General features: G+C 36.2%; 1 protein-coding gene across 6 annotated transcripts; it reads right to left on the bottom strand.

Moving 5' to 3' along the window:
- Positions 1-412: 412 nt before the first annotated feature.
- TSPAN19 (tetraspanin 19) lies at positions 413-27,221 on the bottom strand. 6 transcript variants are annotated; one of them, XM_042947281.1, is made up of 10 exons: positions 27,125-27,221; positions 20,051-20,207; positions 19,639-19,731; positions 19,478-19,550; positions 16,665-16,789; positions 10,742-10,816; positions 6,659-6,769; positions 4,116-4,259; positions 3,121-3,204; positions 413-1,582 (listed from the first exon to the last, which is right to left on the bottom strand). In XM_042947281.1, the coding sequence occupies exons 3-10, from the start codon at positions 19,702-19,704 to the stop codon at positions 1,514-1,516; spliced, it is 747 nt and encodes a 248-aa protein (XP_042803215.1). In that variant the 5' UTR covers positions 19,705-19,731; positions 20,051-20,207; positions 27,125-27,221; the 3' UTR covers positions 413-1,513. The 6 variants fall into 6 exon arrangements, with proteins under 6 accessions (XP_042803215.1, XP_042803217.1, XP_042803216.1 ...); XM_042947283.1 differs by lacking the exon at positions 20,051-20,207 and adding an exon at positions 26,408-26,578 and having other exon boundaries at positions 27,125-27,188; XM_042947282.1 differs by lacking the exon at positions 27,125-27,221 and adding an exon at positions 20,300-20,389.
- Positions 27,222-27,265: the final 44 nt, after the last annotated feature.

Consider the following 27,265-nt stretch of genomic DNA (forward strand, 5'->3'; position numbering starts at 1 on the left):
TTCCTGGAGAAATGAAATGTGGGTAGCAGTGACTAATTAAACTAGCAGCTACTGTTTCCCAAACAAGTTTGGACAGATTATTTTTACGATGCGATGGCCAGATGAAATCAAAACCATTGAGTATAGTCAAAGTGAGACAATCTAAGAGGGCAACTGAGTTTTATCTGATAGCATACTGATTAACCTGACTTAATAAAGTTCAATGGCCTTTGGTGGCCACCTACATTGTCAAGTGCAGAGTGAGGCCTTGGAGTTGCAAAGAGGACTCAGTGACAGATGGTGACTACACTTACCCTGGTGAGCAATGAGTAATGTACAGAATTGTGGAATCACTATATTGTACACCTGAAACTAATATAACACTGTATGTTAACTATACTGGAATTAAAATAAATAAAAATGAAAACATTAAAAAAATAAAATATAAAACATTCCCAAAAGAATCTCTCTCAAAGAAGTGAAGGCATGTGCATTTACAGGTTGCTTTAGAGAAAATGGTTATTCTGTTTCTTTTTGCACTGCCTTGTAAAAAGTTCATAGGTCTCTGAAATATGAAATGTACTGAACAGATGGATGAAAAGACAAATGACTGAATTAGTAAATGACAGTGAGCCTTCCATAGGATTGAGAGCGATGCAGGATCTTCAGTTAATTTATCTTTTCTTGATTTCCTCAAGGTCAAGGTAGTCTTTTTGCTATAAAGAACAACAATGATATGGTAATGCCTTTCATTTGTATAGCACTTTTTATTTGTCAAAGGATTTTTTCTCCTGTTCTCACAATATCACTTTTAGGAAAATAGAACAGGTAGGCTATTTTTATACCCTTCAGAGAATTGTGCATGTAAGCCTGAACAAAATTTAAGGAAAAAGAAGAAAATGAGTAGCAAGTTGAGTATGGGAATCCAGTGATCATTTAGGACATTTATGCTACAGTTAAAAATTGTGATTTTAATATTTTATTACTGCCACTAAAGTATACCCAAATCTCTAAAATTTTATTATCCACTTGCAAGCATTAATCAGAAGACAGAAATAAATGGTTGATTCAGTACAGAGGTCAGTGACATGAAGATTTTCAATCTTTTTTTTTAAATTTCCCACAAATCAGTATCGTTTTCTTAAAATTTGCAAATGCAAGGTAGATATTATAATTGTTTACTTAATTAGTATTTTCTAAGCATCATATATGTATCTTTTCTATATAGGAAACTCAAAACATATAGTGATACTTCACATTTTGAATTCAGTGTATATAATGACATCCTTGAATTCAGAAAATAACTCAAGGTAAAGTTCTGAACTGCAGAATTTGATATTTTGAAAAACGAAATGAGAATTTCATGGAGTGATTTCTTATAATATTCCATAATTCTATGTTACATATAACCAATGACTTGAATAAGTTCTAAACTTAATTAATGTAATTCAATTTTTTTTTTTGGAGTAAAAGAACACAATGTGGTTATTTTGAGAATTAGCTGGTTTCTTCTGGGTAAATTAAAGTCCAGAGATCACATTTTTGCATATACTCTATTCTTGATGTGTCTGAAGAAAGAAACAGTTAATGTGATTTGCAAAACCTAGAAGAAAAGGAAATGATATCAAAATAATAAATAAGAGTAATTCGCAAAGTTAAAACTTACAATACAATCCCCTACATGCATGTTTTATAGGGAAAGGATCAAAGAGTGGCCAAGTTTTGAAGTAAGGTACATATGGTTGCCAATAAGAAGTCTGCAAAGTGAGTCTTCTAGAGTAACCCAGGTGTCACCAAGTTCATTTATGAAGGGACTAACGAATAGACTTCAATTTTAATTACATGAGCTATCATTGGGCTAGGTGTCATGATGAACTGTGATCTGGTTTTGTTCATCATCTGTGTCATCAGTCCTACAAAACTGCTTCATTTTGGTGTAGAATCATTAAAGGTGGTGTGCAAAGAGTAGATGATAAAATGGACCACAGGTACTATCTCCCATTCAGTCTTGTCTTAAATACCCAAGCATGAACACAATGGGGAATAAACATTTTGAAAGAACATCATTAATGCATATAAAAATGTTTTAATCACCATTCTGAGACTATAGTTGTTACCAGTTGAAGAAAATTTATGGAACCTCGGGTCAATGCCTTTTTTTTTTTAAATTTTTTTCAACGTTTTTTATTTATTTTTGGGACAGAGAGAGACAGAGCATGAACGGGGGAGGGGCAGAGAGAGAGGGAGACACAGAATCGGAAACAAGCTCCAGGCTCCGAGCCATCAGCCCAGAGCCTGACGCGGGGCTCGAACTCACGGGCCGCGAGATCGTGACCTGGCTGAAGTCGGACGCTTAACCGACTGCGCCACCCAGGCGCCCCAATGCCTTTTTGGATCAGCATAAAATTAAACGCGGTATCCTATTCTGAACAAACCATGCATTATATATTCATTGCAGTGTTTTAGTCTACACTGTGATAATACATTCATTCTTCACAGTTTTGTTAAATCCATAGCCTTCACCTGCTTTCATCAGTCTGCACTGAGACTGGAGAATGAAGTTCTGCTTCTGAGTCTCAAATCTGTAGTTGGCACCCTACAGGTCAGCAGGTCATGGAATGTGTCTGTTTTGCTTCCCATTGAATCTCTGACCATTAATACAGTACCTGACACACAGTAGATGTTCTCCTTCCTCCAAATTTATTGACTGACTGACTGAATGAATGAATGAATGAGTATATGAGTAACTAGTACATTTACTAATGTCAAACATTGGTCTAGATTTCCAGAGTCTGCCAACTTGAAGACTGCCCAATGTGGGCATTCTCTCTCTCTCTCTCTCTCTCTCTCTCTCTCTCTCTCTCTCTCTATATATATATATATATATATATATATCACAAAGCAATGAAGTCACTACCTTCCAGGATGACCATTTATTAACAGGTCATCCAACCTGGCTGATTTAAGGGTATCACCCCCCTAGTTGGGACCCATACCTCTCTCGGATGTGAATAGTCTCAAGGTCCTGACTCCTTTTGTATAATTTGTCTGATTAGGACTCCAGCTGGTTTTTCTGCAGTTTGTTATGTATGTTTTATACTCAACTATTTTTTATCTTTAAACATATGAACAAAAGCTTACCTCTGAAGCCAAAAGTCCGAAGTTAATTCCAGTTAATGTTAAAGCATTAGCGTTATACCATGTGTTGATTTTATTTTCACAACCCTAATGAAAGAAAAGTTATTTAGACTGACTTGGGAGAGGAAAATGGTCTTATATAGAATTCTATGACAAAGAAGAAGAAACATAATACAGTAATTCACAAACTCTAAAAAGTCATTGTCTAAGTGGAGACTAGACTTTTTAGTCCAGAGAACTTCCTCTCATAGCAGAACATCTCTGTTACTACTTTTTAAGTTGCTAAGATGTTGTGATGTAATTGAAATCAGAAATTTATTAAGTTTAGAAAGGGCTCTAATTTTCTGCACACTACTGTAATTCAGCAAGGTATGTACTATGATCGAAAATGATTATTTCCCAAATAGGAGAAGCTTAAAAAAAGCCATAATGCTCTATTTATCTGTGAATGAATTATGTAAATAAAAAATGTGTCTTACAATTAGAATAACATCAGTGTGTGAACTATATAAAATATTAGAAGTTCTTGGGATGGAAATCTTGTTGATCAGTATCCCATACCTGTAAGTAACAGATGAAACCCTGTTCTTGCTTCTACTACATTTATCTGAACACTTGTTCACTGCTGGGGTCCCCTCACTTCAGTTTTTGCCAATGCTCATACCTTCTTACTTTTGGTATTGTAGCTCCCTTACCAATCCTATATGCCAGAGATTGGCCAAAAGTGCCTCCCCTTTCTGCAGGGATTCAGTAAGGAGGGTTGGGGAGAAAGGTTGATGGTATCTCAAGTTCTAGGAGCACTTAAATAACATACTCTCAGAAAGTTAAAAATAATAATTATTCATTAATTATGAGTTCAGTTTCATAAAGTAGCTTAAGAACTTAATCACTGTAAATAACAGTGTTTGTATATAAAACTTTTGTTCAGCATTCTAAATTGACTTGCAAAAACAAAACAAAAAAAGGCACTGTAAACACTTGGAAAGCCTTATCTTTACCTCTAGGTAAGTTGCATTCAGTGGCTCATCACAAAACCACTTTCTTAATGTAGAATTTGTGCAAGAACATGGCACCTGTTCTGAATTTTCTTTATTTTTATTCTTTATCCAGTCTGTGTAATTGTACTGGCCACAACACTGCAACTAGAAAAGAAATCTATAAATTTTACTATAAAATATTCAAAAGGCAGTTAATTGTGATTCCCATGTACGTTAAATGTTTTTTCTGAAAAAGCTATTAATTCATTCTGCATTGAAATGCAGTGAATTACAAATATAAGTATAGTTTTGTTTGTTTAATCCATTACTTTGTTACTGCTTTTGTTGATGCTAACCAGAACTAAAGATCTTTACAATAGGGGCGCCTGGATGGCGCAGTGGGTTAAGCGTCCGACTTCAGCCAGGTCACGATCTCGCGGTCCGTGAGTTCGAGCCCCGCGTCAGGCTCTGGGCTGATGGCTCGGAGCCTGGAGCCTGTTTCCGATTCTGTGTCTCCCTCTCTCTCTGCCCCTCCCCCGTTCATGCTCTGTCTCTCTCTGTCCCAAAAATTTAAAAAAAAAAAAAAAAGACGTTGAAAAAAAAAAGATCTTTACAATATAAGTGGGCTATGTTTGGATGAAATTGTTAGATCTGAATTTAACATAAAGGAACCCAGGATGGAAGGTGTACCTGATTTACTGAAGCTACAAACTATGTTTGGGACTGAATACAGAAAAGGAAATCACTGTAGGCATATCTTTCTCTCCACCATAGCAGTAGCTATATTTTTTCTCCAGAATATGCTGCCATTTTTATTTAATTATACATAAAGAGATTCAGTGTTATTTTTACTTTCTTAGGACTAATATGTTAACTTGCAATTTTGTATTGTGTGAAAATTTTCCACAGAGAGTCAAAAAAGATGAAAAGGCAAATAGCCATAGAAATGATAAAACATTGGAAAGATCTCATTTCCAATCCCATCAAGTTGAAGAGGGAAGATGTGAAAGAATCAACATATATATTTGTCACCTAGAATGTAAGACAGAGTTGAAGTGAATACTTCATTGTTTTCTAAACTTGTTGTTGAATGTTATAACATCAGTACTGCCTATGTCACAATATGTACCAACCATCATGGAAATGTTGAATGACTGAAATAATGCTTTAGAGTGTGAGTACTGAAAATGAGTTCAGTCAAATCTACATATCTTGTTTCAATTATACTCAGGACTAGGAACTGTAAGCTTGATTCTCATTAATAATAGCAATGTCACACATAGAACTTTTTTCTTGTTTATCAGTTTATGACCATAGGAAGGTTTGGTTCTCTGCCATCAGTCCTAATGCAATCTAGAGAGGCAATACATGTACACATCATATGCATCAGGGGAAAAACAGTACGACTAAAAGCATTTATAGTTATATTTCAACTCTCCTAAAATGCCTTTCTGTTATTACATATACTAAAAATAATAGCTATTTCTTTTTTTAAATTTTTTTATGTTTATTCATTTTTGAAAGACAGAGACACAATACAAGCAGGGAAGGGGTGGAGAGAGAGGTGGGGGGGTGGGTGTGGTGCACAGAATCTGAGGCAGGCTCCAGGCTCTAAGCTGTCAGCACAGAGCCCAACAGAGCGGGGCTCGAACTCACGAACCGTGAGATGATGACCTGAGCCACCCAGGCGCTCCAATGATAGTTATTTCTATGTGAGGCACCTACTATAGTAGTTAGAGTACAAAATCTAGTGCTACATTGTCTGGAATTGAATCATGTTTCTGCAACCCAATTAGCTCTATGACCCTGGGTAAGTTACTCAATTTCATAGTCCTTCATCTATAAAACGAGGATAATAGGTCTTACTTCATTGGGTTCAGAGGAGTAAATAAGTTAATACATATAAAGCACTTACAAAAAGTAAATACAAAAATTATTTTCTTTATCAAGCATTTACTAAGTTCCAGCTGGTGATCTATTCCTGTAAACCATCTGGGCAACCATACCCATTCCTGTACCCTGCCTAGAAATATTTGATGTGCAAAATAAGAATCCTAATAACATTAGCTAGCAAGTATTAATTGCTCACTATTTTCCAGATCCAAGGCTTTCTGTACATTCTATATATTATTTCATTGATTCCTGCCAACCAGAGGTAAGGGTTATTCTGTCCATTTTAAGAATATGGAATCTGAAATTAATAAGGATACTTGTCCAGGGTCAAAAAGCTAATATGTAGCAAACCTGACATTCAGGCTTAAATGGTAACTACCATGTTTCTCTGCTGCTGGCAAGAACTGTGCTCAGACTTCTGTCCCACAGGTGCAGCAGGGAAGATTACCCCACCAACACTTTTATAGGTGAGACCAGGTTAAAATGCACATCAGTTAACCAAGAATCGAAGATCTAATCTACAAAAGGAGGATAAAACTCAAGATTTGTAACTGGGAACAGTGCTATTCCTCTCATTCCTCTGTCCCATCTCCCACCCTTCCCCGTCTCCCTTACCCTATAGTGATCATGTTTGACATCTAATTTTTAGTTTTATGCTAATTTTCTCTTACTGTTTTCTGCAAAGCATTCAGAAAAGTCCACTTGGGTATATCTTCAGGCATATCTTTAGATCCATACTCAGCAATGATTAAGTCAACTTTATCATGCCATACTTGGTGAATCTGTTGAAAATTGCATCAAAGTCAAAATCTGAAATCCTATGGGATTTGTCTTTCTCTGATTTCGCTTAGCATAGTACTCTCTAGTTCCATCCATGTCATTGCAAATAGCAATATTTCATTCTTTTCGATGTCTGAGAAATATTCTATTGTATATATAATCACTAATTTGTACACCTGAAACTAATATTACACTGTATTTTAACTAACTGGACTTTAAATGAAAACTTGGAAAGGAAAAAAAGTCCAAATCTGAAGGAAACTTTCCTTATGGTTCCTAACAAAAGAGTATTCTAGTCATTTTGCTGTTCTCTGATTATTCCTGTGTTTTCTGTTTCTTTAACTACTTTTAGAAATCTCAGTGAGTGCTGAGGCATTTGGTCTTTTGCATTGTGACCTACAAGAGGAATATATGAGACTTATTTTATGACTGAAGAGAAAGTTATGTGCTATTCTCCTGAATGTCTAAGGATTCTGCTTTTCTTCTTGTACTCTCAGGAAAAATTGTGAAAAACTCTGAAATGGGCCGAAAAAGATTACTGAGTATCTTTTCAATGAAAATTAGGCTTTCTTTAGCATAACTTCAGGGTCTTCTTATTTCATGAGGGTCTGTATCTTTCTCAGTTTTTAACTTATTTAACAACTTTGTAAGTTGTAGGAAACTACTAACAACTGATTCTTTATCAGAGAAAAGCAGATGAATTTTTCCTGGTGGGGGGCAAATGGTATCTCCTTTACCAACTGTGTTTTGTATATGTTAAGAGATAGCCTTTATAAGTGTCTTCTCTTTGGACTCTCCTTTGAACTGGTTTTTATTTCTTACTGATTCCCACATTAATCAAGATGTTAAATAAAATCACTTATCTGTGCTTGCTGTATATTTATACAAGAATTATGATTTTTAATTTAAAAAATTAAATTATGTTTTCACAATGCTATAACAAAAACAATCAGATTTGAAAGAATGGGGTGAACGCGCTATTTCAAAACCTAGATATTGCAGAGGTAAATTTTAATAGTAATCTACTTAAATATTTAAAAGTTCAGGTGACTTTCATAACTAAGGTAAAACGTAGAAAGAACAGATACTATTCCGTTTTATGAACAAGGAGATAGATAGAGAATTTAGTTATTTGCTCTGTTTACATGAATAAGGATGTGGAGATGAGACTTTTAAATATGGTTCATTTGAATTCTAGTTTAGTGATTTCTCATTGTATCTTTTAATAATGCTATCTTTTAATAATGAAAACTAATTAACTTGTGGGAATACTACAACCATTAAACCATGTGTACAAGTTAACTCTAATGTACTCACTTATATATCTATGCTTTAATGCATTTAAGAAGATTAGAATAATGTAGTGTTATTTAGATCTGTAAGTTATTTAATTTATTCTCTAAGTTAATTTTTATTTATTTTCATTTTTTAAATGTGCTTTTTTTAAAAAAAAAAGTGTATTTATTTTAAGAGAGAGCATACGTGTACATGAATCAGGAAGGGGTAGAGAGAGAGGGAGAGAGAATCCCAAGCAGGCCCCATGCTGCCAGCATGGAGCCCTACCCGGGCCTTGAACCCACAGTGAGATCAAGACCTGAGCCAAAACCAAGAGTTGGATGCTTAACCAACTGAGCCACACAGGCCCCCTAATTTTTATTTAGACTAGAAAATATTTTTCCATTTTATATTGTTGTAGGAAGGGGCAGGCTTATGTCCTTATTTACCCTCTGAAGCATTATTTGGGAGATCCAGAGAGCAGATAAATCACATCTTAGTACACCAGAGTATCATATCTAATCTCCATGACTTCTGTATAAAGAAAATCCCCTCACACATATTTATTTTGACAAGGATCCTTTGTAGCCCTAGTGCACCTCGAACACTGTTGGGTGCTGTAAGTGGCATAAAAGACTTAGAAGCCCCTAGGAGCTTATCTAGTGTGAATGTAGAAGGAAAATTGATGTAAACAGAGCTGTTACCTCTAGATTCAGTTAATAAGTGTTTGAGTCCAGACTCTGTCATTTGGCCATGATGCATTTTAGCAAATATTTCTCCTCTCAAAGCCTCAGTTTCCTGTTCTAGAAAGTAGGACTAACAATGCCTCTCTAGGGGTTGTTGTGAGAATCAAAAATCTAATGCCTATAAAGTGCTTATCACAGTCTCTGGCACATGGTAATTATTCTCAGGTGATCATTTTTATTCTTACATTAAGTAGAGATGAATATGTGAATAATACTTAAGAGAGCATGGACAACACTGATAAACTAAATTTAGGTGTTAAGGATCCTGAGGTGTTATATTCAAGTTCTATCACCAGATCCAAAAGTTACAGGCCGATTGGTTGGGATGTAGTGCTTTGCCACCATTACAGCTTTACAGAACTCACATACTGTGCACACACATATACACACACACACACACACACGCACACACGAGAAGACATTTTAGCTCTAAATGTCAGGCCATTAACAACAAGTCCTGGGTGGCTAGATATCCAGGATAGATGCCAAGCACAGGAGAGCAAATGAAGTTGGAGGGTGATGGTGTTCTACAGGAATGAGGTTTGGTCATTACTTAGGACTCTACATATAGAGAGATTTTTGAAGGCTAGGAAGTGTAGGAATTGATCAGGGGTTCCTTTGAAATTAATTAAGGAAAGAAAGGGAGTTCTTTTTTAAAATATTTAAAAAAATTTAAAGTTTTTTTTAATTCATTTTTGAGAGAGACAGAGTGTGAATGGGGGGGGGAGGGAGAGAGAGAGAGAGAGAGAGAGAGAGAGAGAGAGAGAGAGAGAATCCAAAGCAGGCTCCAGGCTCAGAGCTGTCAACACAGAGCCTGATGTGGGGTTTGGACCCACGAGTTAGGAGATCATGACCTGAGCCGAAGTCGGACACTTAACCAATTGAGCCACCCAGGTGCCCCAGAAAGGGAGCTTTAAGTAGCTACTCAGTGACAGAAACTTTTGAAGTTGTCAGTTAGTGGTGACTCTCTAAGGGAGTTGGGTATTAACCATGCTGTACAGATTAAGACATAGGCTTAGGACTGCTAAGTAGCTTGTGGACTTCTAGTTATCTGCAGATCTGTATGACTTCAAGTCCATGCTCTTTCCTACAGGAAAATCTCCCATAATACAGAGACAGAGCATGACTGCACTGAAACACTGACATTTCTTTTTCTTTTTTTGAATTTTTAAGTTTATTTATTTATTTTAAGGAGACAGAAAGTGGGGGAGGGGCAGAGAGAGAGAGGGAAAGAGAGAGAATCCCAAGCAGGCTCCGCACTGTCAGTACAGAGCCCCATGTGGGGCTCCAACTCACGAACCATGAAATCATGACCTGAGACAAAGTTGGATGCCTAGCCAACTGAGCCACCCAGGCACCCTGAAACAATTAAATTTCTTTAAAAATAGAGGGTAACCATTGACCTTAGTAGGTAATTTTTGTTACCCAAAGGTTTTTTTTCAGGCAGTTTACTATATGGTTTTTTTTTTAAACTTAATTTGATAAATATAAATCTCGTGATTGATTATATCACTCATGACCATACCTGTACCAAATATTTGAATTATGCATTTCATTTAATTTAAATAAATTTCAAATTCATACAAGTCTAAAGGTATTTCTTGACAAAAATAGAATATAGTAAGTCTATATAGAAAAATAGAATTGGGTTAATCATGGGAGCCAGGGTTGGCCAGGAGACAAATTTTGGATTCCCTACACCCACTATCACCCCCTCTTCCCCCATGTTCTTTGTTATTTACAACACTGTCAATATTCTGCTGAGTTAAAGACAAATTTCCTTATAGTCCACCTTTTTGATATGACCTTATATAGAATTCTGTAATATGTCCATTGAATCTTTTTACCCACAAAGACATTTACCTTTCGCTCTTAATATAGGCTCATAGGTCTTAATAATTTAAGATGTCTGATTTTCTTTAGGTTTCAAATAAAAAGATGATCTTTCCATACCTCTTTTTTCTTTGTGAAGATGAATCCTGAAAGTACAACTTGAACACCAAAGGCCCACATTAACAGTGCTGCATACTAAAACAAAAGAGACATAGAGATGGTAACTGTGCTTCTACTAGGTACTTTAGATGTTACAATGATGGGGAAATGCACATTATATGAAATATCCTGTTTTAAAATACACACAGGTATTGCTGGTTTCCAGCCCTCATATACATGAGTGATGTTATTCAAACAAAAAGGCAAAGAAAAAAATCATGGGACATTTGGATTAGAGTAAGACAGAAGTGATAGTATTCAGTGGGCACCCTAACAGACCACTTGGTCTAATGAAATTGTTGATGATCTTCCTTCATTTGGATCTAAAACTGTCCTGGAGGGGAACTCACTTAGCTGGATCTCCACTTAACGCACCATGACACTCACACTAGAAAAACCACTGCATTGTGACCTGTTAGGCGAATCCAAAATGGACAAGGTAACAACAACAACAGAAAATAACAAAAGTATCTGCTACAATAAGATTAAATTTGTATGTACATTTAAATTATTCCTTTGAAAACTGAAAATACTTCTCTTCAAGGCCAAATGAAATTATTTGCACATTTATTTAACTATATTTTTTAAACTTATGGCCACTGCAATCTTCCTCATCATAGCAGCCATAGTAGTATATATTATCTAGAATTTATAATGATCTAAAAAAATTAGCAGTCTGAATATTTTACTAACTAAAATATAAGAATGACTCACTGTTAGTATTCTTAATTTCACATATTTTAAACATTAATACTTTAAAATAGTTAAAATTTGTTTGATATAAGTTACAAATCTTATTTTTAGAGACAAATGTTTCAGAGACAAAAATACGGTCTTTAGATCTGTTTGGAAGTTTAGATTTCTAATACTTCTACATACATCATCTCACTTAATCTTCACTAAAAGGAGATTTGTAGAGACAGGAAAATTGTAAAACAATACTTCATTATAAAATATTGTAAGACAATATTTTAATGTAAAACAATAAAAAAATTACTGGGCTTCTTTTTAATGGAAAGCTGGTTGTGGTCCAGTGGACCTTCCCAGTTTTCTGATCCTATGGACATATGCAATGTTACCTTTGACTAAACTATTATTCAACTCTGTATGGGGTAAACTTACAGAATTCTGGTAGTAATACAAAAGTTCCTCTTCTTCAATATTACTTTGGCTATTCGGGATCTTTTGTGGTTCCATACAAATTTTAGGATTGCTTGTTCTAGCTTCGAGAAGAATGCTGGTGTAATTTTTATTGGGATTGCATTGAATGTTAGATTGCTTTGGGTAGTATTGACATTTTAACAATATTTATTCTTCCAATCCATGAGCATGGAATATTTTTCCATTTCTTCATATCTTCTTCAATTTCCTTCATAAGCTTTCTACTGTTTTCAGCATACAGATTTTTACATCTTTGGTTAGGTTTATTCCTAGGTATTTTATGATTCTTGGTGCAATTGTGAATGGAATCAGTTTCTTTATTTGTCTTTCTGTTGCTTTATTATTAGTGTATAAGAATGCAACTGCTTTCTGTACATTAATTTTGTATCCTGTGACTTTGCTGAATTCATGTATCAGTTCTAGCAGACTTTGGGTGGAGTCTATCGGGTTTTCCATGTATAATATCATGTCATCTGCAAAAAATGAAAGCTTAACTTCATCTTTGCCAATTTTGATGCCTTTGATTTCCTTTTCTTGTCTGATTGCTGATGCTAGAACTTCCAATACTATGTTAAACAACAGCAATGAGAGTGGACACCCCTATCGTATTCCTGATCTCAGGGGGAAAGTTCTCAGTTTTACCCCATTGAGGATGATATTAGCTGTGGGCTTTTCATAAATGGCTTTTATGATGTTTAAGTATGTTCCTTCTATCCCAACTTTCTCGAGGGTTTTTATTAAGAAAGGATGCTGAACTTTGTCAAATGCTTTTTCTGCATAGATTGACAGGATCACATGGTTCTTACCTTTCATTTGTTAATGTTATGTATCACATTGATTGATTTGCGAATATTGAACCAGGCCTCCAGCCCAGGAATGAATCCCCTTGATCATGTTGAGTAATTCTTTTTATATGCTGTTGAATTTGACTTGCTACTATCTTGCTGTGAATTTTTGCATCCATATTCATCAGGGATATTGGCCTGTAGTTCTCTTTTTTTGCTGGGTGTCTGTCTGGCTTGGGAATCAATGTAATGCTGGCTTCATAGAATGCATCTGGAAGTTTTCCTCCCCTTTCTATTTTTTCGAACAGCTTGAGAAGGATAGGTATTATCTCTGCTTTAAATGCCTGGTAGAATTCCCCTGGGAAGCCATCTGGTCCTGGACTCTTATTTGTTGGGAGATTTTTGATAACTGATTCAATTTCTTCACTGTTTATGAGTCTGTTCAAATTTTCTATTTCTTCCTGTTTGAGTTTTGGAAGTGTGTGGGTGCTTAGGAATTTGTCCATTTCTTCCAGGTTGTCCAGTTTGTTGGCATATAATTTTTCATAGTATTCCCTGATAATTGCTTGTATTTCTGAGGGATTGGTTGCAATAATTCAATTTTCATTCATGATTTTATCTATTTGTGTCATCTCCCTTTTCTTTTTGAGAAGCCTAGCTGGAGGTTTATCAATTTATCAATTTTGTTTAATTTTTCAAAAAAACCAACTCTTGGTTTCATTGATCTGCTCTACAATTTTTTTTTTTTTTAGAATCTATATTGTTTATTTCTGCTCTCATCTTTAAACAAGCAATCCTAAAATTTGTATGGAACTGCAAAAGACCCCGAATAGCCAAAGTAATATTGAAGAAGAAGACCAAAGCAGGAAGCATCACAATCCCAGACTTTAGCCTCTACTACAAAGCGTTAATCATCAAGACAGCATGGTATTGGCACAAAAACAGACACATAGACCAATGGAATAGAATAGAAACCCCAGAACTAGACCCACAAACATACGGCCAACTAATCTTTGACAAAGCAGGAAAGAATATCCAATGGAAAAAAGACAGTCTCTTTAACAAATGGTGCTGGGAGAACTGGACAGCAACATGCAGAAGAATGAAACTAGACCACTTTCTTACACCATTCACAAAAACAAACTGAAAATGGATGAAGGACCTGAGTGTGAGACAGGAAACCATCAAAACCCTAGAGGAGAAAGCAGGAAAAAACCTCTTTGACCTCAGCTGCAGCAATTTCTTACTTGACACATCTCCAAAGGCAAGGGAATTAAAAGCAAAAATGAACTATTGGGACCTCATCTAGATAAAAACTTCTGTGCTGTAAAGGAAACAATCGACAACACTAAAAGGCAACCATTGGAATGGGAAAAGATATTTGCAAATGACATATCGGACAAAGGGCTAGTATCCAAAATCTATAAAGAACTCACCAAACTCCACACCCGAAAAACAAATAATCCAGTGAAGAAATGGGCAGAAGACATGAATAGACACTTCTCTAAAGAAGACATCCAGATGGCCAACAGGCACATGAAAAGATGCTCAATGTCACTCCTCATCAGGAAAAAAAAATCAAAACCACACTGAGATACCACCTCATGCCAGTCAGAGTGGCCAAAATGAACAAATCAGGAGACTGTAGATGCTGGAGAGGATGTGGAGAAATAGGAACCCTCTTGTATTGTTGGTGGGAATACAAACTGGTGCAGCTGCTCTGGAAAACAGTGTGGAGGTTCCTCAAAAGATTAAAAATAGATCTACCCTATGACCCAGCAATAGCACAGCTAGGAATTTACCCAAGGGATAAAGGAGTGCTGATGCATAGGGGCACTTGTACCCCAATGTTTATAGCAGCACTTTCAACAATAGCCACATTATGGAAAGAGCCTAAATGTCCATCAACTGATGAATGGATAAAGAAGTTGTGGTTTATATACACAATGGAATACTACTTGCCAATGAGAAAGAATGAAATATGGCCTTTTGTAGCAACATGGATGGAACTGGAGAGTGTTATGCTAAGTGAAATAAGTCATACAGAGAAAGACAGATACCATATGTTTTCACTCTTATGTGGATCCTGAGAAACTTTACAGAAACCCATGGGGGAGGGGAAGGGGAAAAAAAAAGTTAGAGAGGGAGGGAGGCAAACCATGAGAGACTCTTAAAAACTGAGAATAAACTGAGGGTTGATGGGGGGTGGGAGGCAGGGGAAGGTGGGTGATGTGCATTGAGGAGGGCACCTGTTGGGATGAGCACTGGGTGTTGTATGGAAACCAATCTGACAATAAATTTCATATTAAAAAAAGTTCCTTGTCCATAGCAGTGCAATTCCTATTAATGGAAATACAAACAAATACAGTCTATAGAGAATATAAATCTCCAAAATCTTATTCTCATTCAACTAGTTGTTACTTCTTACTGGTTCCCTTAATGATTAATTATTTAAATAAAGTCTCGGACACATGTTTGTGCACATATATATGAGTCATAATTTTTACCTTTGAAAATTCTCTTCTAGTAGTAGTTAGATATTTATAGTAATAAGAAAAATTCAGTGTTTTTTATTTGTTTTAGCACTTAGAGAGTACAGTGAGAGACTGCCCAAGAACTTCTAAAAGAGGGAAGTAAAACTGCCCCTAAGCCTTAAATTGTGAAACAATATTTATTCAATTGGAGTAAAGGTACGCAAAATCGCCATTAAGCCAAAGAAAGTGCTTAGGCGTATAAAATTTGCCCATAAGTTGACTGCATGAATTAACATGGTAATGTATCCATCAGTAAAGTATTGGTAAATTCAGAGAATAGTAAACGTGACATGATTTCAAAAAGTAGTAGTGCCCTTCATTGGAGCCTCCAGACAAGAGTGTGGTGTCTTGGCTTCAGGACCTACTTTGTCCATTCCTTATGATGGGGTCTATCAGGCTTTCTCAGTTATAGGCCATTAATATCACAATCCCATAAGGCTGAAACTTATAAGATGTTTGTTTCCCTCCTTCTAGATTCCCCCTTCTTTTGTTTTGTCAAACAAATACAATATTCAACTGCAGCCATTGTGTCTCTTACCAGGAAGAATGCAGAAATACTTAGCTTTTATGTAGCACTGAAAGGCTGGGTGGTCACTCTGGACACTGGTTATCAATCTACACTGGCTACCACGAAAACTCTCACTTTCCCAGCTCACGTGATCCTTCGGGGTCTGCTCATTCTGCTGTTTGAATGGCCTAAGGTGGCAAAGGCAGATCTGCTCTTGTTTGGCAAGAGAGCTCCTGTGAATTAAAACTGATTTGATTTAAAGAAAATGGCAAAAGCCGTATTTCATCTGAGCCTGTGAATCGTGATCTTTAGCTGCCACATGTGTGGTAAATGGCTCATGTTCAGGTCTATATTCCTAATTATAATTTATCTTTCCACATATATGTCTAGGGAGAGATAGTGTGCCAGCCAGATGCCAGAGTCTGGCCCTCTCAGCAGTTATATTTCCCTTTGTTAAATAATAAATTGCAATCTCAGTTATAAGTTAGCTTTCCACATGGCAGTCCCACAGGGAGATGTGCTAACTGAAGGACATGGTTTCTTTCGTCTTGCTAAGCTACATTGCTCATTGACTTTAATCGTTTATTTGGATTTTAGTCTTCAGATTGTTATGTTTGGTTAATTGTACTTCACCCCAGGAGATGGATTCCTATTGACTTTGTTTGGAAAATTAACATCTAAGGGTGCAAGGGCAGAGGTCCAGATCCATGGAAAACTCACCAAGAACATTCTATCTAGAAAAGTTTCTTGAGAGGAGGTGCTTAATTTACCTTATTCCCTGGGAAACACTATACTGAGGTGTTATGGTGATGTAAATGATTATTGCTCATTTCGTGACTTGGACACTCTAAATCGAAGATACAGATTAATTCAGGCTGTTAAAATGAAATACATACCAGGATTAGGAGCCATCTGATTTCATTGTGAATTCCCAAATAACCCAAGAGACAAAGAAGAACAATAGCAGATCCAGTTCCAGTCAAAATTTGAAAAATATATACTATCAGATGATTATTTTTATCTGTGGAAACCACAAAATAAATGATTATCAAGTGGTATTAAAATCCTACTTAACAATATATGCAGTAACCCAAGATTTCTGTAAGCAGTTGTCGCCAACCAGTAGGATTCTCTCTCTCTCTCTCTCTCTCTCTTTTACTTCATTCTGGAACCTCTTATTTAGTCTTGGCGACTTTTCTTCCATTAATGACATGATGAAAAAATTCTTCAATCTCAAAAGATCTCTTTCCTTTTATCTTATTGATCTTCACTGTCTTCTATGAAAGAAATTTTTTTTCCCCTAAGGTGAAACTCTTTTATGTTTAATGTATATCCAAACACTTATGAACTTATTTGAGTATCTAATATGTGTGGGTCAATTTTCTTATAAGAAACTGAGTTTATTGGTAAATATGACTGCATTGAAATTGTATTTTATTCTCTCTCCACCTAGACTGAGCTCTCTGTGCTAGAGACTATATATATTTATACAGTCAACAGACTAACTGTTAAATGCTTACTGTTATGACACAGACTGTGGAACACTGAGTGCTTACCAAATATTTGTTAAAAAAAAAAAAGGAAGAAGAAATAAATTAAATATGCCCTAGGTTTTATGGGAGAACAGTGGAGGCAGCGGTGTGCTGGAGCCGGTTTGTTCTGGCTCATAAACGCCAACTGTTAGATTTTCACAAAATTTGTAAGCCAACTTAGCTCACGGTGACACTGTGAAATCAGCCATCGTGACATTACGTATTTAAACCACAGAAATCAGTAAATACCATAAATCAAGACTTTGTCTCCCAGAACTGGTTGTTAAATATTTACCAGCACACCCCTGGGTACATGAGCATCTGATCCAGGAAGGGGAGGAGGTTGGAGAGTAAAGGTAGGCAAGATTGCTGGAGAAGGAACACTGAGCATGGGCTTTAAGTGATAACTGAATATATCTAGATTGGAATGATAGAAGCACAGTATGTGTAGGAAATTCAGCTTTGCTGGCACTTAGGGTTTGAAGCAGGTGAAATTGGGCAGATTTTCAGGGGCCAAATTATGCACACTTTGTATGCTCTAACCCAGCCTTTCTCACTGAAATTAAACTCCATGAGGACAAAGTATTTACCTTTCTTGTACACTACAGTATCCTCAGCTTACAGGATCATGCCTAACATGTAGAAGACACTCTGTAAATACTTGTCATATGAATTAATAAGTGCAGTGGGGAGCCAGAGAAAAGCTTTTAATGTTGTATGGATGGATTTTCATCTTAAATTATTTCACGGGCCTCTGGAAGATGGTTAAGGAAAGAGATCAGAACACAAGGCTATTGGATGCTATTACTATGGCAGAGGGAAGATGGGAACCTCATGTAGCATGGTGTTATTACAAATGGAGAGGTGAAGGCAGAATAGTGTTTAAAAAAGGGTAAGTTTAAAGTTGCAGATAAAAGGGAGGGGAGGACCCAACCAGTTTCTTGCCACAAACTGGTTATTTTCAGTTCCATGTCTTGAAACCTTAACTGAGATTTCACTAAATACATACTTTCAAATATGTAATTTTTAAGAGAACTATCTCTCAATTCCATAATGGAGGGAAATAAAAAAGGAAATGACTTTTGCTCCACTGTAACTACTATGTTACCAAATTAGATGCTGTATGGGAAGTGCTTAGCCCAGTGTCTGGCACAGAGTCAACATAAATACGTGGAAGCTATTATTGCCTCTCTTCTGGGGAAGGAAAGAAAAAGACAGAAAGGTTGTCGTAAGATCTCCACACACCCCTTTACTCTGAGCAAACCACTAATGCACTCAGACATCATGAATACTTTTCCATAAGCAAAGTATGCAAATGGAAGAGAATAAAGTTACTAGGCACTTAGGTGTAGCTGAAGTTTAAATTGTTCAATACTTTCTAGCACTTTATTACCTATTAAACATTTTTACTCAGCTTTCATTTTCCTAAAAACATATTTTATCTTACTTGAAATCCACTAAGAAAGACGTTGGCCTGCTTTTTGTCATATTTTTAAGGATTAACAGTACTGTTTAATAAAACTCACTGAGGTAATGGATATAATCTAACTCTGAACTTGTCTCATAAGGTAGCCATACCCAACAGCCACATCTGGCTATTGAGCACTTGAAACTGTGGCTTCCTTCCCTCCCACCAAAGATATGTATATAAAAATAATCTTTAGCCTATTAAACTTCAGTCCATAGTGACCACAGCATACCACAAAATGGCAAAATAAAGATTTTTTTTTATCAAGTTACCTGCATTTAATTATTTTATTCATTTTGGATAATATTATATTTTATTTGTAACCATGTGATGGTGAGAGCAGATGGTAATTGAGTTTTAAAAGAAATTATTTAACCTGGGCACTATCAAATATGTGGATCTCCATTATCTTTTCATCCAGAGTTTATTAGAACAATCCAGTCTTCCATTCCTCTCATAGCTCTTGTCCAGCCAAAGTTCCTAGTTCTCTCTCACCAGATTTATTCTCCTTTATGGTCTTGGTTTTAAGTCCTATTAGTTAGAGATGTTTCTAAAACCAATTGGCAAAGAGCTTCATAGGGAAAAAAATTGAACAATACTCAATGAAGTTTAGAGAAATACTGCCACCTGCTGAATAAATCATGTATGCAATTATTTAAAATGGAATGCCTGAGTTCACAAAGAGAGCAAAAGAAAAATAGATACATACCCAAAGCTGTGAAAAAAATATTTCTATCTAATAAAAGCCATGCACCAAATCCCAATAGTAAAAGTCCAAGAACCTACAGAAAAGACAGTTGATTATATTTTTGGGATTGCCAATAAAAATGCATTACATTTTCTTTACTAAATAATTATAAAGAGTCTTACCAAGAAAGCTCCATTAATGAGATTAAGAAAGTATTTAAAAATTAATATTTTGTTTTTTCTTAACATTCTTTTTCCCTCCAGATATTGGTGTTTCTGAAAAGATAACCACAACTTTTACTATTAAGTCACCACAGTACAACTTTAAATAGTTCTGCCTATGCACATCATTTATTTACACATTTTTCTTCTTATACCAGTTGTCAATGTAACATTCCCCTCCGCCCTCCAGAATATAGGGACATGCTGAAGACATCTTGAAACGAGGCCTGTCTTTTCCATCTGCACCAGGGAGTTGAGAACAAGAATTTGTATAACAAATTGGCATTTGTATAACATGCCAATAGGCACCTTACTAAACTTCTTGCAGTTTTCAGAAAGTAATATATTTTATTTTGTTCTTATTTTAACACACCTTCCTTGCTGGGAAGCTTTCCTTCACCTCTGCTTCTCCCTCCTTTTTTTCCAGAATAATGTCAATTCCTCAGTGAGGTCTCTGTGAGACCTCTGAGTAGGTCTTGTGTACCAGTATACTCCCAGAGTTTAGCACATAGTAGCTACTCAATAGATATCTGTTGAATGAATAAATGAGTAGATGAATTAGATTATTTTATTAGTGCATAATTTAGTTTAGTGTACAATGGAAGGAATAAAACTAACTTACGGCTGTGTTAATTAAAAGTTACTTATTTAAGGGTGCCTGGCTGGCTCAGTCAGTAGAGCAGGTGACTCTTGATCTCTGGGTGGCTCAGTGGGTTGGGCGTCTGACTCTTGGTTTCAGCTCTGGTTGTGATCTCACAGTTTTTGAGATCAAGCTTTACATTGGGCTCTTTGCTGGCAGTGTGGATCCTGCTTGGGATTCTCTCTCCCTTTCTTTCTGCCTCTCTCAAAATAAATAAATAAACTTAAAAAAATCTCTAAAAATTATTTAATTTAGTTTCCTAAAACTTTTATGGGAAAGTCAACTCCTAGACCATTGGTTTTTGGTGCTTTATTAGATATGACTGCTTTAAATTTTCTTGGGCATGTTTCTGGGTCTTCTCTTTTCCTTCACTGTTTCAATTCTACCTAGTACCATAGTTTACAGCGTTTTAGCACATGCAGTGTATAATTAAGATGATGAAAGCAGATTTAATAAGACTAATTTGAAGCTACTTGTCTCTATTTGCTAAGATCTATTTGTTGAATTGAAGGATGCCCTGAAAAGTGGAGGACTAAGAGATGTCTAGGTTAGAGTCTACACACTTCCCCTCCCTACTCTCACTTGAGGTCACATTCCTCCCTAAAACTCCACAGTTCTTCTTCCCAGCTGAAGGAGTCTCTCCAGGTTTTGTCTTCTATCATCTTCTTTGAAGTCTCCTACTGCCATTTAGTTTCTCCAGTTTCTGTCCTCCAGTCTTATTTTTAGGTTCCTTCAGTGTCTGGCCTGTTTGGATAGAAGAATCAGTTGGAAAGACTAACTGGTTTTTATTTCAGTTTCTCCCTAAGATGCTGTAGATATATGATTGTGGCTTCACTTCTATTTACTTCAGCCTATGAGAATATTGGGATGCTCTCCTACAGCCTAAACAAGTTCTCAGGGCTAAAGTCCTGGTCCTCTGTGAATGAGAAAGAGAAAGTAGACTAGTGAACAAGAACACTGAAGTAACTCTGGTGTGAAGTATTGAGAGACAAAGATTTGGCCATTGATTTGGTAATAATTAATATGTTAGAATCAGGGCTAAAATGCTTTATCAAAAGATCCAAATACAAAAATAAACTGAAGCTTATTTCTCTTTCAGTCCAAGGTGGGTAACTTGTTCTTTTCTAGGAAATCATCTTAGGGACTTGGGGCTTGCTCCAGCCTATTCCATATCTGGCTTTCAGATTTGTTCACAGGGTCACGCTTTATAGCCAGCAGAAAGGAAATGGGGGCGGGGGTGCACCTGGGTGACTCAGTCAGTTAAGCGTCTGTTTCAGCTTAGGTCATGACCTTACAGTTCACAGGTTCGAGCCCCATGTCAGGCTCTCTGCTGTCTGCACAGAACCTGCTTTGGATTCTCTGTCTCATTCTCTCTCTCTCTGCCCCTCTCTGCTCATGCTGTCTCTCAAAAAGAAATAAATAAGTAAACTTAAAAAAGAAAAGAAAAGAAAGGAGGATGAGCAAACTCGGCAAGCGTCTTTTAATCAAGTGGGATGAAAGTTGCACACTTCTCTTCTGTACATATTCCGCTGGCACATACTTAGGTCTCAATGGAGGTGGAGTCAACTATGTGCCCAAGATGAAGGAAAGAATTGAATTAGGGTGAAAAGAGCCAAACAAAATACCAAGCAGTTAGGGAAGGGCATTGTAAGAGATCATTATAGGGAGAAATGGAGGGCTTGGATACAGTTTCAAGATGCGTTACCATGAAAAAGAAAGAATCAGAGATAATCAGAATGATTCCTGTAGGATGGGCAAATAAAAGAATAGTGATAATCACTGGCAATAGAGAAATTGGGGGAAAATTATAAATTTCATTTTTAGTAAATGAGTTTGAATTAGAAGAAGATATCTCCTAATATATCTTGTGGTTAACCACTGGAAATGGAGTGCAAGTAAATAGATATCATAGGCAATGTGGGAATTATTCACAGGTAGCTGATGTCATGGTAATGAATGAAAGAGAGTGGGATTGACTACAGATAAAAGTGAGCAGAGATTTGATAATAAACAATGACATCATTAGGAATTTCAATTTTTTAATGCAGACTTCTACAAAATGAGAACATAATGAAAGTATGATCTCATGGAAATCAATAGAGGAAACATTTTCTAAAATAATGTTGCATGACATAGAGGTAAAAAGGGTAAGAATGCAATATTCTCAAAGTCAGCTAACTTGGTAAGAAGGCTGCTCATGGTACCTTCAAAACAGCAGTGTTTTAGTCTGTTTGGGTTGCTCTAACAGGATACCACAGACTGGGTGGCTTATACACAAAAGAAATTTATATCTCACAGTCTTGGAGGTTGGAAGTCTGAGATCAGGGTGCCAGCGTGCATGCGTGGAAGCCTTCTTCCAGGTTTCAAACTTCCTCTTGTATCTTCCTGTGGGGAAAGGGGCTAAGGACTCTGTGGGATCTCTTTTATAAGAGCACTAATTCCACACATGATGGATCAACCCATGACCTAATCACCCCTTAAAAGTCCCATTTTCGAAAAAGTACCCTAAAAGTACCATCACATTGTGTATAAAGATTGCAACATGTGAAGTGTGGGGAAATACAAACTTTCAGATCACAGCAAGCAGTTCACGTTAAAGAGTTAGAAGACAACAAATAGGGTGTCTAAGCAACAAGTCAAGGAAGCCTGTAGCCATATTTGCACAGAATGAGAACAGGGGATGGTCATATGCTGATCTTTCCAGTCACAAGCCCCACATACTGGAAACAACATCAATGAAAATAAAGACGTGCTAACACAAAGATACACAAGTTCTTATTTAAATATTTGTAGTGTGGAAGAACTTTGTATTATTATCATTATTTTACTATAGACAGAGAATTTGTTTTTAACTTAATCAAATAAGGTCCTGGTGTGGCATTTCTTTTGTTCATTTCCTGATTAGTTAATTAATGGTCCAATAGCTGAGATATTTATTAGTAGTATAAAAGCTACAGGGAAAGACAATTTACAATGATTTACCTATTCATAGGTGTCATTTTTCACTAGTTAAGTAATAGTCTAATTACTTTTTATTATCATTTTTAAGTTGCTTCTGAGTGCCAGGAGATAGAGGCAAAAAAATGAATAAACAACCTGTCAGGGAGTCAAATATCAAAACCTGGGGCCAACTCTTAATTCTGTGTTTGAGGTGTGGGGACAGGGAATAAGCACAACTGGGAAGTTTCAGAGAGAAGATAAATTTGAGACAATCCTTGAAGGATGCTTAAGAAGGTCCCAGTCAGACAAAAATGGGGTAGACAAAGGAAGATTTCAAGACAGATGGAACACTGTGTTCACAAGCTTTACAATGAAGGGTGTGGGGGCATGGGTCGAATGGCAAGAGATGAACAATAAGGCTAGAGAAGTAGATTCAGTAAAGATTGTGAAAGATCAGGTACGCTTTGCTAAGAAATGACTTTTATTTTTCTGCAGGTATTGGAAACCATATTTCCATCATCAGCGTGGAAGTCAAATTAGAAAAGAAACCTAAGACAGCGAGATACTTTATGAAGCTGATGTACTAGTTCACAACAAATGAATGTAGTCTAAAGTACAAGATAGTTGTGGCGATGGAGAACAGTACCAGGATGTGAGAGAAACAACAGGAGGTAGAATTGCCAGCAGTGGGATGTTAGAAAAAGCCCAAAACAACACTTGAAACCAGGTCTATAGAGCTTAAGTACTTGGGCTAGCAACATTATGCCTTGTTTTACAATATGTCATTTATATGGGTTGCCTTGACCATCAAAGTTTATCCCCAGGATTGTCAATGACCAAAGAGACTCAGGAAGGTAAAATAACCTTCGTGAGTTCACCTAGTTAATATTTGGCAGAGCTGAGAGTCAAACCCATAGATATAAACCACTTTCTTGCTACTCTTTCCAGGCCCCCATGTCATCATCTGCAAATGTAGATTATAGGAACATCAAAGGGATGTTGTGAAAACAAGATATGATGTGTTAAACAAGATTATGTTTGTAAAGCACTTAGTCTAGTACTGGGCTAAATGTTATTATGGTACAGTGATCTTTTCTTTGAAAAAATATATTAGAGAGAAAGAGAGAGTGTGAACAGGGGAGAGGGGCAGAGAGAGAGAGAGAGAGAGAGAGAGAGAGAGAGAGAATCTCAAGTGGGTTTCATGCTCAGCATTGAGCCCAAGGCAGGGCTCCATCCTATGACCCTGGGATTATGACAGGAGCCAAATTCAAGAGGCGGATGCTCAACCTTGAGCCACCCAGCTGCCCCTAGAATAGTAATCTGATACAAGGGAGATGCACATGAGGTTGGGAAATGGGATGGGAACTGTAGGAAAGTGATGAACTCAAGTAGGTAGTCATGTCAGCTGCAGAGAGAGAGCACCAAAAGGGTTAGAGGAGGAACTCGAGAGTCCGCAATAGTCTTTAAATGGAAAAAGAGAAGCAGAGGTCGAAGAATCCAACACTACAGGTCACATATTAAAACTATTATTACTCAATAGTCATCCTCAAGAAAATAAAACAAACATCTGGTATGCAGCTATTTGAGTACTATAATGATACTCTGGGATATTTAAATTTTATCACTGCTGAATAAAAACTAAGACAACTGTTGAACAATGTTTTTAAACTAAAGTAATCTCACTACTCAACTAACATTTCCAAAGAAATCTTTCCTTGTTAGATATCAGAAGAACAAACAGTTCTCTTTCATCCTTTTATTTCCTCAATGAATATTATGTGCTCTCTAAGGGAAATATATTGTGTTAGGTCAATTGGCTATAGATACAATCATTCAGATACTTTTCAAAACAACAGCAGAATTTAATGAAAAGAAAGTTATGTATTAAAAAGGAAAAAAATGCAGGTGAAAATGTTATAGACAAACTAACCTGCTCAATTTTAGACTATGCTTTCTAGGAAGATTGCAATGAAATAAATCTATGTTAAATGCTGCATAGTTAAGCAATAGTTTCTTAAAAAATTTTTTTTTAACGTTTTATTTATTTTTGAGACAGGGAGAGACAGAGCATGAACAGGGGAGAGTCAGAGAGAGGGAGACACAGAATCTGAAGCAGGCTCCAGGCTCTGAGCTGTCAGCACAGAGCCCGACGCGGGGCTCGAACTCACAGACCGCGAGATCATGACCTGAGCCGAAGTCGGTGGCTTAACTGACTGACCCAGGTGCCCCGTTAAGCAATAGTTTCAAGTTAAATTGACTTATAATCTATAACTATTTGGGGTGCTTGGCTGGCTCAGTTGGTTAAGCAGCCGACTTCAGCTCAGGTCATGATCTCGCAGTTTGTGGGTTCCAGCCCCAGGTCGGGCTCTGTGCTGACAGCTCGGAGCTCAGAACCCAGAGCTCAGAGCTCAGAGCCTGAAGCCTGCTTCTGATTCTCTGTCTCCTTCTCTCTGAACTTCCCCTGCTCTCTTTCTCTCTCTCTCTCTCTCTCAAAACAAAACAAAACACACAAAACATAATATGTAACTATTTGAGATAATTGTTGTATTTTATTTCTTAATTCGTGATATTAATTAATGACAGCTAAGTAATGACTAATTGATAGGGTTGTCAGTTTTCTTCCAAGGTAAAAAATAACATAAGAATATAATAGGTGTAGTAACATGCACCATGGATGAATTTATCCTCAGAGGAACTCTAAATATTTTTCTTTTTTGCTAATCAGTTTGTTTGTCAGGGTAAGATTTAAGAAAAAAGCAATTTAGACATTACATTCAAATAAGTTGACTACTAAGTTAGCTATTTAAAATTAGTTCTGGAAATTAATTGATTACTAATGGATTTGATATTTTTTAAGAAAAGCGTGAATAGTTTCATAATTACAAATAAAACCAATCTTAAGATTTTTACATGTGAATTTCAATATGATTCGATAGCCTGAGTGTTTTCAATGAAAAATTTGAATAGTCTGCAAATTTGCAACAAAACTAAACTAAAAACAAAAGAAAAAATGGCACTTGAGCATGGATTTTGATAATAAAAAATATCCTAACTTTTAATTAGATTTGAAACCAGAGGTAGTTTATTTTTCAAAATCATTACCGTTCTTGAGTGAGGCACTGTGTTTTTTAATATCAAAAATCTACTTACTTCTCATTGTATATTATTCATTCTTGTGTTGATGCAATGTTAGTTGTTACCAGGAAATAGTCTATTTTCTTTCAAAGGCTCAGTGAAATGTTTGCGTTTAGTTTATCGTATGTCAGATATCTTTTACAATTATGCTTAGACACTTCCTCTTGGAATTTAATACTTTGCAAACTTAAAAAAAATAAAATCAGAAATACCTGTTATTAACTAAAATAAAGTTCACGTTTTGTACACTATGTATTTGTTCCACAAAAAAAGAAACTTAGATGAATTTTAAAGTTAAAATTAAATAGCATGATATATACTTAAGCTTAAAATTTTATATGAAAATAGTGGGTGTCACTGTCAATATTTTACAGTAAAACATATTCCAGAAAAGAATTTTTAAATATTTTCACCCTATACATTGAGAGGTTTTTGATAGGCATTGAGTGATAATTGACTTATTTACTTTTCCTTTTAAAAATAAACTGCTGTCGTGTAAAGCAACGGCTTTATTGGCTTCTTTTCCACACTTCCCGCCCCACAAATCACTATTCAAGATTAAGGTTTAGTGGCAGGACCAGTTTATACATGGACAAATGAACATTCTCTAGATGGAAGTAATAAATATAGATCAGAAACAGTTAAAAGGTCAGGCTACCTCCACTTGGCTAATTGTAACAAAATGTTTCTTTATTAAATACTTTCTAAAAGTGTTTAAATGTTAAAACTTACCTGGAAAAAAATGTGAAGTTCCTCGTCCAACTCCTGAGATGCAGCTTTCATTCCAATTTCGAGCGGAGACAGTTTGTCCTACTGGGGCACCGGTAAGAAAAGACCGGTCCATCTTCCTTGGGATTGGCTGTTGTCGTGGTT

Source organism: Panthera leo, chromosome B4 (assembly GCF_018350215.1).
Source record: "Panthera leo isolate Ple1 chromosome B4, P.leo_Ple1_pat1.1, whole genome shotgun sequence".
NCBI classification, from domain to species: domain Eukaryota; kingdom Metazoa; phylum Chordata; class Mammalia; order Carnivora; family Felidae; genus Panthera; species Panthera leo.